Raw genomic sequence first — 15,638 nt, forward strand, 5'->3', positions numbered from 1 at the left:
CTCTGTATCTATGAGTTCTCTTTTGTTTAATAAAGATTTCACATACAGTGTTTGTCTTTGACTTATTTCACTTAGCATAATGCCCTTAGGGTCCGTGCGTGTTATCACAAATGGCAAGATTTCCTTCATTTTTATGACTGAGTAATATTCCATTATGTATATATACTATATGCACCACATCTTCTTTATCCGTTCTTCCGTCAATGGACACTTAGGTTGTTTCAGAACCTCCTCTTTCTAACAAGGGCGACCCACCCTCACCCCTGATTAGAAGCTCCCATGCCCCTCCGCTGTCGGCCTCCTCAGTGGCTGCTTTTAGCCTCCAGGACCATCCACATTCACCCTCCTTCTCCCTAACTTCTTCTCTGCTCCAGCTCCAAACTCAAGTACTTGTTGCCACAAAGGTAAGGGAGGTATTTAGCGTCTGTGATCTTTCTGCAAGGAGTGTCTCTGCCTATAGAAACCCTGCCTGCCCTTCCAGGCTCTGCCACTCCTGCATAGGCAAAGGCCGCTGCATGGAACGTGGTTATGGGGGAACCGAGATAGGAGCAGGGTGCTAGCTTTGGAGGCAGCAGCAACGCTCCCAGAAAGAGGGTACACCACACTTTCTGTCGGGCAGACTTCAGACTTCCTCTTATTTGGCAGGCCTGATATTTCCGAGGCCTCTTCCCTAGTTTGCTTGTTTGTTCCCCATTTTCCATCCCAGGTTGCTGGGGGCCACCCCTTGTCCTTCTCTCACTCCCACGTCCTCCCATCCTTTCCCTCATCCCCGGTACGCTTCTCTGATCTGGAGTGCGTGGTTGAGCACATTGGAATTCCTAAAACGACTCCACTTCCACTGCTGAGGTGTCACAGATGATTTATTATTCTGATGTGTGTGGAGTTAAATCATGAAAACCAATTTCCTGGGTGATTTACTGGACTGGGGGCAGGATCCAGGTTGTTTACCATTTGAAGAAATAGTGCTGGAAAAGGATTGAAACTTTGGGGAGAATTTATGATCAAACCTCAAGGTACCCTAATTCAGAGTCAGGAGAGTATGCTGCTTGCATAGTTACTGACGTCTTCTGGCTCCCAGGTTTGAGCTCCCCCTTGTTCTGCCCCTGGTTAGAAATCACCCCAAACTATTAGGTCCTAGTCAGTCCTTCCAATTAGCTCATCTTTTTCTTGAATCTGATTGGGATGTCACAGATCACTTATAGGTACTCTGATTCCAGCTTTTCCACAAACATGAATTATAATTCTTTTACCATGACGGGAAGTGAGTGGATTTCAGCTCTGGATATTTTGGAAAGGGCACCATGCTGCTTGTCGGAGCCCTGGGTCCAGTTCCTTCACGAATGTGCTGAGAGGCCTTGCACAGAACAATTAAGTTCTAAGCCTTAGTTTTCTCATCTGTCTAGTTGGACCAGAGGCTTCCTTTGGTGTCAACCACTGCTAACATTCCATGAAGACACACCCAAGATTATACTCTAGGAGTGTGTATAGGCTTTTAATTTCCCTCCTTGGAGAGCTACGAGCACATGGGCACCCTGGGAGAAAGGCAAGGAGGGGTGTTACTTTTTTTTTTTTCTTGGTGCTATGTTCCCTCCATACTTATTCTAATTGTAATGAGACTCTCCACTTTTCCATCCTCTTTCTTTCAGAACACTCCAACAAATTATACAGGCTTATCAGAAGAAGAGTGCCCAAGAGACTGGCGGTCAGCATTCTCTAAGATGGAGAAGACAGACGGTAGGCAGGATCCCTTGTATTCCCTGTTCTACAGTGAGCACTTGGGTTGGAAAGCAATTATTACCATAAATCCTGGAAATAGCTCAGGGGAGGCCTACGGGAGACCGTCCCCAAATAGGCGGTGCTGGGAAACCCAAACTGTGTGTTTCAGACTTGAACAAGAGAAGGTAGTAGGGAATGAAAATGAAGGCTTATGTTTATATTGGAGTTGTGTAATTTTTGTAGTGTTTCTCATCCCTTCCAAGCACCAAGAAGGGAGCAGCATGATCTCACTCATTAAGCTCTTTTTAGAGATGAGGAGCTTGAGGTCTAAAAAGGAGGCACACGGGGCTTCCCTGGTGGCGCAGTGGTTGAGAGTCCGCCTGTTGATGCAGGGGACGCGGGTTCGTGCCCCGGTCCGTGAAGATCCCACATGCCGCGGAGCAGCTGGGCCCATGAGCCATGGCTGCTGAGCCTGCACGTCCCGAGCCTATGCTCCACAGCGGGAGAGGCCACAACAGTGAGAGGCCAGCGTACCGCAAAAAAAAAAAAAAAAAAAAAAAAAGAGGCACAATTTGGTAAAAGAGCCTACATTCATACCTGTGTGATTTTCCAAGGCATTTCACTTCTTTGAGCTTCACTTCCCTCCTATATCAGTTAGCTTTGCTGTGTAACAAATCACTCAAAAATGTATTGACTTAAAGATATTTATTATTTCTTAAAAGATTCTGTGGGTTGGCTAAGCCATTATTCTGGGCTGGGCCAGCTTGACTGATCTCTGCTGGACCTGTTCACATGTCTGTGGTCTTTTGGGTGACTTGTCCTGATGGTTTAGAATGGTTACACTCACATGTCTGGTGGTTGACTCCATGTCACCTAGGGCATTGGTGATGATTTGGCCATGTGTCTTTTGTTGCCCAGCAGGCTAGCTGGGGTTTGTTCACATGATGACAGAAGGGTTCCAAGCATAGCAAGGACAGACAAACTCCAATGTGCAAGCAACTTTCAAATCTCTGCATATGTCACATTTGCTGTTGACCAAGTCACAAGGCCAAGCCTAGGGTCAGTGTGGGAGGGAAGTACATAAGGGTGGGTTATAATTGTGGCTATTTTTGCAAACAGTCTGCCACATCTCGTCTATAAGCAGGTATTAATACCTACTTCGCAGGATTGGTAAAGGATTAAATGAGATAATGCATGTAAGGTTGTTGAGTAATAACTATCTAGCCCAACGAATGTCTCGACGAACGTTCCCCTTTCCCTCCCCAGGAAACTTGCCAAACATCATAGACTAGACCCCGATCCCCTGACTTCTAATGAAATGCTTTTTCCAGATTACCAAATGTCAGGAAACAGGAGAGTCTATATGGCCCTTCACTGGTACAGGACTCAAGGACTGGACAGCAGCTCCAGCCCTGCCTTATCTTTCTTTCCAAATGCAATTACCATATATTTCAAAAGTCTGCCTCTCTCCCCAGGGAGCTGCCTTTTCAGCGCTTCCCTGGAAGTGGTCCCACAGAACACCAGCTAATTCCCTTAATGCCCCGGGGGCCTGTCATTCCTGCTTGCCTCATTTGTCCCCGCTCAGCATCCTTGGCACGGCTGCTTTCCACGTGATCACCCACAACTAGCTAAGAAAGGCACCCCTCCCTTCAAGCACACACATCTCACAAAATAAAGGCAGAGGAGGGAAAAGACAGCTTCTACTATCTTGGCCTTTTGAAGAGATTCATTTAATTCCCCTTCTTTCTGGTTGTATTTTTGGCCACTTTCTCTCTAGTTTCTGTTTTTCCCATTTCCTTCAGAAACTGAGTATAGGCTTTTGGACTTTCTTCCTCATTTTAAATGCCTCTGATGGGTTCCCTTACCTGCCCCCCACTTCACTTTTTCCCCCAGGGTAATGACTGTGGCCCCTTTCTTCTTCCCTTGTCTCCTTCTAATCCCTTTTCTCATGCCTACCTGTAAGTCTTAGGCTCATGACTGTGTTTGCAGGTCCCTTCCAAGGGTCTAGTGATCTGGGGTGCTTTCAGACCGAGACTCTGTAGGGAATTCTAGGTAGCTCTGAGCCTCATATATCCTACTTTTTTCTTCTCCCCTGACTTGTTTTTCCCAGTTTCTCCAGAATTATTTTCTTGGACTCTCACTCCCTCTTGATGCTGTAGTCCTAACACAGAGTTAAATATTCAGGAAAGAGCACATTCTCCGTGAATCTCCCCCGCCCCGTTCAGAGCTAGCCTGTCCTCGTCTTTTGGCCCTTTTGTTGAGTACCTATGCCATGTTCTCTACTGCATCGGTGCTGATAATCACAACTCTGCGAGTTAGGTATTCTTATCACCACGTTACAAATGCAGAGACTGAGGCATAGGGAATTTAAATGATTTGCCCAGAATCACAGAGGCAGGAGGTAACAGAGGCAGGATTCAACTCCAGCCAGTTATGTGTTGCTTTGTCAGATCTGAAGTTCATTTTGAGCAGAGACAGTCCTCCTAATTAATTCTCACCCTGGCCCAATGCCTGGAATTCTGAGCTCCTGCATACCTATCACCAGGTAGAATTAAAAGGAGCAGAACTTAATGTGGGCATAGATCTCCCAGCATATCAGATCAAGCTCCCTCATTCAAGGTCCAGCATTCCTCTTGCACTGGGAGAAAGAGAAGGAATGCAGAACGGTGGGTGGCAGGCACAGCGGCACAATGTGTGTGTGTGTGTGTGTGTGTGTGAGAGAGAGAGAGAGAGAGAGAGAGAGAGAGAGAGAGAGAGGAGAGAGACCTCATAGTGTAGCTTAGAAAAGCACCTATTAAACCCATCATCCTGGATAACTGCTCAGTTTCACAGACTTCTTTGATTCACCTCAGTCTCCCTTGTGGAATATTTTCCCTTGGAACCTGCTGTTCCTCATTTGATGCTATTATTGTATTTGTGCTCTGGACCTGCTCTCAGAGGCTGATGGGCAAATCAGTTCATTTCTGCCGAATTGAGGCAATAGGCAGATAAATAATGCAGTCTCTCCTTTGGAGTGTTCTTTGCCTTCTGGGTCATAAATCTGCTCCCTATTTAACTTTAGACAAATACCTCCTCTCTGATTTGGCTTGTTCCTATGATCCAGGAGGCTGCTGAACTGGCCAGTAGGCCTAAGAGTATAGCCAAGTGCAGCTGGGAAACTAACAGAGAACAATTGCTGTCATTGAGACTGCCAGTGTGCCTCTTTGGGAGAAAGCAGGTTTGTAAAAAATCATGTGGGTGAACGGGAACTTATTGGAGTTTTCTGGGTGCTGGAAGAGTGTTTACGCCTTATCTGCCTGGAGTCCAGGTATCTGCACAGAAGCTCTGGAACCCAACTTGGACCAACCCTGTGGATCTGCACCAATGTCCTGTTGTGTTCCCTGCTGAGGCTGTGACTTAACTCACCCACAGGCCCTGCAACTTTACTTAGCACTGAGGCTGGTAGGGTCGATTGTGTCAGTGTTCAAGGGTTCAGCCTTTATGTGTCTACTTGGCTTCTTTAGTTCTTTGGAGATAACTGTACTTCCCTAAGCACAGTTCCTGTGCCCCAAGCATGTAGCACTGGCCAGAAGGATAGATCAGACAGGCAAGTGGGAAGAGCTCAGTCCAAATATGTCATCACTCTTAGGGAAAAAGCAGCCCTATATGTGCCCCAGGTAACGCCATCATTTGCACCTCTTCTTGAACCTGCCCCTTCCTTCCATTCCCTTAGCTTCTTTCACCTTGACCATGTCAGCAATCTCCCAGCTGGTCTTCAGGCCTCTGGTTTGTTCTTCTTCTAATCCTCTGTAAGAATGCTCACTGTGAAATCACATTTGACCAAGTCACTCCCTTGTGTAAAACCCTTTGATGACTCCCACTGCCTAGAGAGTAAAGTCAAAGCTTGTTGGCATGCATACAAGTGGCTCCCTGATCTGGCTCTTGCTGACCTTTCCAATTTTGTCTTTTTCTACTCCTCACCCTTCTCTTCCACACTTTAAGTTCCAACCATATCAACTGTGTTTATAGAGCCCTGAATTACTGTGGATTGTCACACCTTAATGCATTTGCCCATTCTCTGACATATATCTGATCTGTCCTGGCTATCTATTGCTGCATAACAAACCACCCCAAAACTTAGTGGCTTAAAACAATCATGCATTATTAACACAAGTTCAGCTGAGTGGTTCTCATTTGGAGTCCCTCCTGTCATTGAAATAAGATGATGGCTGAGGCTGGAGTCATCTGAAGTTCTTTTATTTATGCCTGGCACCTGGGCTAGGATGTCTGGAACAGCTCAGGCTGGAGAGGCATCTCTCACCGTCTCTTCACATGACCTGTCTCTGGAGCTACTTGGGCTTCCTCACAGTATGGCAGTCTCAGGGAAGTTGGACTCCTTATATGGCATCTGGCTTCCCCCTGAGTGTGCACTCGAAGAGAAGCAGGTAGAACTTAGAGGCTTCTTATGACCTAGTCTTGGCATTCTCTCAGTGTCATTTCTGCCATTTTCTTTCGGTCAAAGCAGTCACAGGCCAGCTGAGATTCAAAAGCATAGAGAAATGGACCCCACCTCTCAATATAAGATTCCCTTGCCTGTCTAGAGAAGGTGGGAATTGAAAATGGCCATCTTGGAGATAAACAGCTACAATGTCTTTCACCCTCTTGTGTTTTCCTGGCAAACTGCTATTTATTCATTTAACACCCAGTTATATGTCGCTCTTATGAAGTCATCCCTCTCCAACCAAGGCAGAATTAGCCTCTAAGTCCAAGAAAGTTTTTCTGAGAAACTAGGAAAATAAGTCAAGAAGGAACACTGATCCTTGAGCGTGTATCTGTTACCATCCTTGTCACACTGCATTGTACCTGTTGGTGTTTCTCCTACTTGACCATACTTTTTTTTTGAGGGCAGAGCTATACCTGATTCATCTCTGTGTCCTTAAGATCTATCTTAGCAACCAACAGAGGTGCTCAATAAATAGTGGTTGAGGTAAGTGAACTCAATTACTGCTATATTGTCATTTTTCCCCCAGGGCCTATTACTCTTGGAGTCAAGCAATCAGTCAGACACAAAGAATTTGAGGATCCCCTCCTATGTACCCAGCAAGTCAGCTTCCATCAGGGGGCTTCAGTTCTCTGTAATCTGGACTTCCACAAAGATAATAACTATAATATTGAGTGTGTATTGAATGTTCATCACGTGCTAGGCATTGTTCTAAGCACTTCATATGAATTAATCAGTCCTCACAATCTCATCTTACCTGTTATTATTGCTATCTTATGGATGATGAGACACAGGGAGGCTAAGTAATTTCCCCAAGGTCACAGAGCTGAAATATAGACCGGGCTCCAGGCTCTGTATTCTTGGCCTCTGTGCTCTCCACTAATGTCCTCTCCTGAACTCAGCATTTTCAGAGCATGTTTGGCAGAATGTCACAGAGCTAATAAAGGGTGTCACATTAGGAACATGAAAACAACAAAGATTATTTAACCTGAGGAAGGCGCTAATTGGAGACAAACCCCTATGGATTCAAATAATCAAAGGACTGACTTGTTCTCAGCAGCCTCTGCTGGAGTCAAGATCAGTGGCGCCTTGGTGTGATGGAGAACTCTCTCATCGTGATATTCTCCTGATACTTTGGGCTGCTCTGAAAAATCGTGAGTCCCACACCTCTTGGAGGAATGTTTGCCAATGTCCCTTTTGACATTGATTGTCCCATTTTCCTCCACCACCTTTTTTTCCAGTTTGTGAAAAAGGTGGTATTTCCTTACCTGGCATGAGTTTTTGAGGGTGAAACTTGTTTGTTAAGCACTACGCAGTTTTCCAGTGGAAAAGAGCATAAGCTGTGCATGACTATGGGTGCCTGTTCTGAGCTTCATGTACCTGGAGGCTCAGCCATCAGAGGAAGCTTAAATAATGCAGGAGGCACGGCTCCTTGATATCTCTGGATTTAGCAAGATTTACTAGGACCTATTTCAATAATGCAAGGTCCTTTTTTAATATTGAGACAATCGTGTATCTCATCCTTTGTAAACGTCCATATTCATAATTACCAATTAGTACCCTGATTTGGCAAATTCCTGGCCACAGTGGTAACTGAAATGCCATACTGCAAATTGGAAACTATTCCCTCTACCTATTTCCTTGGAGACATTGGCTAAGTCCACATTGATTTAATAACAGGATTTCTCAGCCCAGCCAAAAGACGGTGAGCATGTCAGCATAATTCAGAGGCTGGAACATTTAGGAGAACGCTTATGCGAGAGATATTAGGTCTCACCGCCTGTCTTTCTCATTAACATTGTGCTTCTTTTTCACATGTCTTATGTCTCCCAGCCAAAGACCAGTCCTCTCAGGGGGATGAAGAGAAAGACCCTCCAAAGAGCCACCCCTACTCCGTGGAGACCCCATATGGCTTCCATTTAGACCTGGACTTCCTCAAGTATGTGGATGACATCGAGAAGGGAAACACCATCAAAAGGATTCCTATCCACAGACGGGCCAGGCAGGCCAAGTTTAGCACTTTGCCCCGAAACTTCAGCCTTCCCGACAGCGGCGCTCGCCCCCGTGCTGCTCTTTCCCACCCGAACTGGCCCCCAGTGGTGCCAAGTAAGGTGTCGCTCGGGACAGAGGCGCGAGCCCAGCCACTGCCGCTCAGTGATCACCCCCAAGCCGCCGGCGGGAGCGAGGCGAGCTACCACCGGAAGGCCCTGCTGACGGAGACCGCCAGACAGCTGGAGGCTGAGGTCACCTCCGGGAGTGGACGGCCCCAGCTCTTGAGAGCATCCAGCATGCCGGCCACGCTGCTGCAGAACAGGGCCTCAGAGGACCCAAGCCTAAACTCAGGGCCCCCTACTCCGCCCGCCCTCCCCCCACTTCAGGGCGAAGGCGGTGTCTGTGATGGCGCCTTTGGTCCTGCGGAAGGGTTTGCAGGTTTTTCCAACTCCACCCAGCGAGCAGCGGCCCAACTAGAAGTCGGAGAGTCTGGAGACCTGGTGCCAGGAATACCGGAGCTGATCCTGAAGGGGCCTGAGCCTCCAGAGGGTGAAGAAGAAGCTGCAAATCACCTCCCTTTCTCAAGTCCTCCTTTCTCATCACTTGTAGTTCTAGAGGATGCAGAAGACCAACAGGAAAGCAGACAAGCTGAGGTGGCGGTCACGACCCCCGGCTCCCCAACACCAAGCCCCCCACCTCTGCCATCACCCGTCCCTGAGAATGAGCTCCCCCTAGAAGAAATCGAGCTCAACATCATCGAGATCCCACCGCCGCCACCTGTAGAAGTAGACGTGAGAAGCATCGGCATCCGGGTCACGGAGGAAAGCCTGGGCCTTACCTCCGTGGATCCTGGCAGCATCTCCAGCCTGAAGCAGCAGCTCTCGGGCCTTGAGGGCGAGTTGTCTGGAAGAACTGAGGAACTAGCCCAAGTCAGATCTGCCCTCCAGCGGCAGGAGGAGGAAATCAAGGCTAGGGGGCAGAGGATTCGAGAGCTAGAGTGCACTGTAGCTCAACTGACAGAAAAGCTTAGCCACGAGAACACCAAAGATGCTCAGGGCCAGACTGATGCCATGGTCAACACTGACCCTCTGCACGGACTCTTGACCAGGGAGTCGTGTGACAAGAGCATTGGGGTCAACCTTATGGGCAGCACAAGATCTGAAAGCTGGGGGGCCTGGGGAAAGGGGAATGGCGTCCTGTGGAGGCAGGAGAGTCACAAATGGGGGGATCGGAGCCCAGCAGAATTTGTGTCACCATCCCAGCTGTCACTGCCACAGGGATCCAAGATGGTCCTCATCCCCTCTTTACATAGCTGCCTCTCCACTGAGCTCAGGATCGAAGAAGGACGCTCTGACCAGGAGGGAGGCCATCAGGTGGAAGCCGAGGGTCCAGTCAGGGGAGCAAGAGGCTCTCCAAGGAGCAGCGAGAGAAAGGCTCCCCCAGCAGGGAGGAAGGAGGCCGGTTCAGAGCTCCCGGGGAAGGAGCGCCCAGGAAGGCCACCGAGCTCGCCCACCACCGATGCCACTGTCGGGCAGTACGTTAAGAAGATCCAGGAGCTCCTGCAGGAGCAGTGGAGCTGCCTGGAGCATGGGTACCCGGAGCTGGCCCGTGCCATCAAGCAGCCCGCCTCCAAGCTCAGCAGCATCCAGACCCAGCTACAGAGCTCCCTCAACCTGCTGCTGTCCGCCTACTCGGCCCACGCTCCACCCCAGAAGGAGCCCCCGGGCCCCTCTTCCTCCCCGCCGACGGGTAAATACTGGTGCCTGCGATGGGAAACCATTGCTCCTTGACGAGTCAAAGGGGAAAAGGGTTTTAATTGCATGCATATGTTTTTTTAAAAGGTTTAAGCACATCCAGGAACCCGGTGGAATAAAAACTGATCTCTGCGACAGTGGAGGCTTGGAACCTCTGCTCTCGTCCTTGCTCTAACGTTGGGACTGACTGCAGGGCCACCACATACAGCCGTTCACATAGCACAGGGCACAAAATGCCAGAGGGTGAAATGGGAGCTGAAACCCAGCCCACACTTGCCAAGCCTGCAGCACTGTGTGTCTGCCCAGAGAGGTGCCTCTTTCTCATTTGCATTGTCTAGGGTGAAGAAAGGCCCTGGCTGTGGGTGCTTTAAACCTCTGCCTCTCTTAATTGTTTCTTGGGCTCTTGCATTCCTGTGGTCCTGCCCAGTTCTTGCACATTAAGAGGGTTTTTTTGTAGCCTTGTTTTGGAGGATCATTATATTGAGAGCTGAGATATTTGACTGAATTATTTTCTCTCTCTCTCTCTCTCCCTCTGTGTCTGTGTGTGTGTGAGAGAGAGAGAGAGAAGTTGGGCGATACTCACACGTGGAAGTCGACCCTTTGGCGGAGCGGCTCTTCCTCCTATAACAGATCACACACTCTGGAGTTAAGTGGAACCATATTTTGCTTTGCTCAATGGGCAGCAGTGTGTGAGTCTGCTTCCTGCCGCAGCTCACAAATTGGCTGTTTTCTCGTTATTTTGGTGCTAGTTTTAGTCTTACTCATCGTGAATTGCCTCCTGTAACTTTGAGCCCAGCAAAGCCCAGCAAAAGAAGACTCGTGCTCTCGCTCGTGTGTTTTCCGTGGCTACCCCACATCACAAGTGTCATCTGGCTTGTGAGTCAGGAAGGACCGCTGGGGTGCCTTCGAGCAGAAGTGGGTGCTGGACCAGGGGTCGGGAGGCCCAAGTTCTTCTCCTGCTCTGCCATTTCCTGAGCACACCTGAGCCTCAGATTTCCCCAGACTGAGATAGGGACAACAGTGGCACTCACACCACATGGTTCAAGGATGCTCCAATAACTCTACTCTGTAATCCACACGTAGAGGGTTTGTGAACCGGAACAATTTGGCTGGCATTGACCAGAAGGTTGGGGCACCTCAAAGACCCTCAGTATATTTGATTTAAATTATCTAGTTCCCTTTCTGCCCCTTCACACACCTTCAGCCTGTGTGCCCTCAAAGCAAGAGTCCCAGTTCTGCTGCATTCTGGGGCATCCCCAAGATCATGCTAACCTGTGATGTTGTGTCTGCCTAGAGATCTCCCCGTCGACCAGCCTTAAATCCATAATGAAAAAGAAAGACTATGGCTTCCGTGCAGGAGGTAATGGGACCAAAAAGAACCTTCAGTTTGTTGGGGTTAACGGTGGGTAAGCATCGCTCGTGAAGCCCAGCCTACCCTCCACACTACCTCTCCTGCTGTTGTCCCGAGCACTCTCTTTTCCTAGGGGAAGCATCTGGTTTTCATTCTTCTTCAAGGGAATTAATCTCAACGGCCCTTTAAAACTCCCTCTCGGGTTTGCATGTGTTTGGCTTCTTGCCAGCTGTGGTAGTCTGTTGGATCCTGTGCTTTTAATATGTCTTGGCTTTGGTGTTCCCTGGAGCCAGGATTCTGGTGCCTTCTGCTAGTTTGGGGACACATGAGCCCTTTAAGGAAGACGTTTAATCTGAACCGTAACACTGAACCTAGGACAAATTCTTAATCTGTAGAACTTCAGATTTCATCCTTTTAACTTTTTCCTTCCTTTAACTAACTTTCGGCAAACCAGACCAACTTTTTTAGGATGAAGGAAAATGATCAATGTCTATTGACTCAGAACGTGAACCAGACCTTATACAGTGTAGAGAGTAAATCACTGGATTTAGAATATTTTCTAAATCAGTCATTCAGCAAACATTTATTAAGTACTGATGATGTGTTTGGTGGTAGGGATAAAAAAGTCAAATAAATCATTGTCCCTGCCTTTAACTCACAGCTTGGGCATGGGCAGAGATAAGACAAAAGTAAAGGGAGAATGCTGACAGGATGAGATGAACTCTAGTAGAGAAAGAAGTGGAGGATGGTGGGAAAGCCCAAAGCAGGGGCACCAGGCCCAGCCAGGGGTGAGCCCAGGAGGCTGCCCGGAACAGGTCGGAACCCCTGCTAATTTGGGTGAGACCAGAAGGAAGACACTCAATTCAGACAAGGGTGACGTCACTACTGTGGCAGGTTCTGTGAGGGAAATGTCAGAAAGATTGAAATGGGATGTCATAGGAGGGTTGCTGTTCTCACGTCTGCTGACGCCAGACACTGTGGCCAGAGGAGAAACCATTTTTTTTCTGAGCTTTCCCCAGTTTGTGTACAGAAAGCAGAATCAGACTAACCTCAAAGTCTAAAGCAGGTCCCATCTCTCCCCTGCTTAAATACTTGCAAAAGTGCCAGGTTTGTTTTTTGTTTTTTTAATATTTATTTATTTATTTATTGGCTGCGTCGGGTCTTAGTTGCGGCACGGGCTCTTCCTTGCGCTATGCAGGCTCTAGAGCGCCTGGGCTGTGTAGTTGCGGCACACGGGCTCAGTTGCCCCGTGGCACGTGGATTCTTAGTTCCCCAATGAGGGATCGAACTGGCGTCCCCTGGATTGCAAGATGGATTCTTAACCACTGGACCACCAGGGAAGTCCCCAAAAGTGCCAGCTTTGTACCAAAACCTGGAGGTCCATCTCGTGACTACAGCCGGCCTCATCCCCCATCACTGGCTCCGGGCTTTCTTCCCTTAAACATGCTCAGTCAGGCTGATCTTGGGGCCTTTGCATTTGCTGTTTCCTCCACTTAAAGTTCTCTCCCAGATATCCCTCAGTATCTGTCGATCTGGTGCAGTGGTTCTCAACCTTGACTGCACCTTGGAAACCCTGGGGGAGCCTTAAAAATACTGACGCCTGGCTCCCCCTCCTGGAAGACTCCGGTTTAATTAGTCTCGGGTGCAGTACAGGTATTGGGAACTTTAAACACCCTCAGGTGATTCTAACATGCAGCCAACGTTAAAAACTTCTGCTCTAATTAAAGTAGCCCCTCCTCCCATCACGCTATCCCATGGCCCGTTATTAGTTTACTCATTGCTCTTATCATTATCTGAATGTATTGTTTACGTGTTTATTTTCTGCCTTTCCCTACTTAGAGTTTAAGCTCAGTTACAATAGGGACTTTGGTTATAACATTTAGAACAGTGCCTGGCACATAGTAGGTATTCAATAAATGTCTGTTGAATGAACGAATGAACTTCCAGGTGGAGCTTTTTGAAGCAATTCTAAGATAAGAACTGTTTGGTAAACTTAATATGTCCCGTTTTCTTAATCACGAAAACAAAATGTTGTGCCAAGCACAGGAGAGGAAGAAATATCTGGGGTTTGAACAAGACAGAATGTGAGCATACCAGGGAGCAGTCTGGGTTTGCAAATCCAGTGAGCACAAGGCCTTTACATAGGGACCACCATTCAGATAAAGGGCATGAGGGGGTTCAGTAGAAGCTGTGGCCACTGGTATCCCCTGGTCTCTGTGGCAGTGCCAGTAGGCCAAGAACCCGAAATCTTCATCTTAACTGGAGCATCCTCCATTGGAGGTCTCCTGTTGACCATCAGCAGAGGGATCAATACATCTTCCAGAACTTTCCTCTCTGGTCTCTGGTCTGCCACCTCAATAGAGTTGCATATAACTGAACATAAGGATCATTGCTGGGGAGGGAAGGCCAGTCAAGTGGCCCACGCCCTCACTTTTGCTGTTTTAAGCTGTGGTTGAAACAGCAACTGAGAAAGGCAGGTGCTAGGTTCAAGTATCCCAACTGTTCGCGTGTCCCATGGAACCCTGCCAGGAGTGAACACAGATGGTTCCTCCCTTGTCAGCTGAAAGCTGGGATAGAACAGGGCGGCCAAAGGGAGGCTTCACAGTCACCCAGAGATGTGAAGATTTGTTAGGCAATTCAGAGAACTCAGGGTGGGGGACGTTTGCCTAGATCTGGGTCCCTCTCAGGACAGGACATTAGGGGTTCCAGAATCGAAAGCTTTCATGAGAGCCTTGGATACCTGGATCATCTGAATGCATCGACCAATTAGGCCATTGTGGGCTGTTTGTGTGTTTGTTGCAAAGAGCTTAGTTAATTACCCTTTTCCTCAAATGGCCTTGAGCGTTAAAGGTACAGAGCTCTTAAAAGCATGTTCCTCTGACAGTAGGTTTCCTGGGAGTCCCCTTGCCCAGCACTGCAAGTGTAGAGAATGGAGGATGAGGTTAGCAAGCACGGAAGTGTTATTTAAAGCCCACCAAGTTCTCATTAGTGTTGACATGAGCGTCAGGCAGGAAGCACGGAACTAGTGACCTCGTCTCCTTTCCCAGCTATGAGACCACCTCGAGCGAGGAGACCAGCAGTGAGGGCACCTCCCCAGAAGATTTGTCTGACAGCGAGGCCGAGAAGAAATGTGACGGCCCAGAATCTAGGCGGGGCAAGGATGCCCACCTCAGCTACAAGGCGGGGCAGGGCATTCCCGAGGGCACTCGTGACACAGACCAGCAAAGCAGGCCTGGGGAAGAGCTTCCCCATCCCAAGGCTGAGAGGTGAGTCAGATGGGGACAGATGGGGCACTTGATCCTCTGAGAAAGAGCAAGGGCGTTTATTCACCCTTTCATCTGGTCGTTTGTTAATTCATTTATCTATCCATTCACCAGTATTTATTGAGTTTCCAATCTATGCCAGGTACAGTGCATTGGTTAAACTAAACAGATCTAACTTCTGCCTTCATGGGATATACTGTCATAGACAAAGCTCTGCATATGAAGCTAACATGGCCTTAGCACTGAAAATGTGAAGGACTCTACAGGTATTCTCTTGATGTAATCCTTCTAACAATCTGTAAGGTAGAAATTATTATAAGCCCCACTTTACAGATGTGGAAACAGAGGCTTCGAGAAGTTAGTGACGCAGGTAGTAGAGATGGTGTTTCAACGCACGTCTTTTGTGATTCTCCCACCTGTTTTTCTGCCTCTCCCTTTGGCCATACTGACATAACCCTGTTTTTGAAAGTGATGAGAGGTCACATGGCATGATGAAGAGAGTACTGACTTTGGGGTTGGACACGCTTGGATTCAAATCCTACGTCTGCCACGGTGTGTTTTAGCTGCGTTCGCCTCAGTTTCCTCATCTGTAAAATGCGGATAGTAGCAACCCGATAGATTTGATCTGAGGACTGGATGAGAAAAAGTAGGTAAAAAAGTATGCAAAATGCCTCCTGCAGTGCCTGCCACATAGTAGGCTCTTGATAAATGGGAGAAATGAGAATAACAAGTACCATTCATTATCGTTACCGTCATCCCCAGCCTGGTTGCTGAAGGAATGATGAGCAGTGAATGGCAGCTGATCGTCCAGCAGTGCCGCAGGGCTGCTCCGAAATAGCAGCGCTGTAAGGACGCGATGAGAGCGGAGCTTCTCGGTGACCGATGCCATTGACTCCCAACCTAGGCCTCTCAGTGCTGCGTCTGCCCTTATACTAGCCCAGGAGGAGTGCGTATCATTGAGAGCGCACCAGCTTAATCGATTTTCATTTTATTGACTCAATTAGCACTTACTGTATCCTTCATGGAAGAGTAACCGGAAGAAATTTGCTGCTGTGCATTGAGTCCTTTGGATTTGTCAAGTC

General features: G+C 48.2%; 1 protein-coding gene across 1 annotated transcript in view; it reads left to right on the plus strand.

Moving 5' to 3' along the window:
• Window positions 1-1,497: 1,497 nt before the first annotated feature.
• KANK4 (KN motif and ankyrin repeat domains 4) overlaps window positions 1,498-15,638 on the plus strand; it is a 33,016-nt gene continuing 18,875 nt past the window's right edge. The window contains exons 1-4 of the mRNA XM_022581257.3: window positions 1,498-1,734; window positions 8,030-9,937; window positions 11,237-11,348; window positions 14,341-14,559. Coding sequence (XP_022436965.2) covers window positions 1,524-1,734; window positions 8,030-9,937; window positions 11,237-11,348; window positions 14,341-14,559 — 2,450 coding nt within the window. The 5' untranslated portion in view covers window positions 1,498-1,523. The remainder of the gene's footprint in view (window positions 1,735-8,029; window positions 9,938-11,236; window positions 11,349-14,340; window positions 14,560-15,638) is intronic.

Source organism: Delphinapterus leucas, chromosome 1 (assembly GCF_059928025.1).
Source record: "Delphinapterus leucas isolate spDelLeu-1000000601 "Yukka" chromosome 1, BTC_Dleu_Yukka2, whole genome shotgun sequence".
In the NCBI taxonomy this organism is placed as follows: Eukaryota; Metazoa; Chordata; class Mammalia; order Artiodactyla; family Monodontidae; genus Delphinapterus; species Delphinapterus leucas.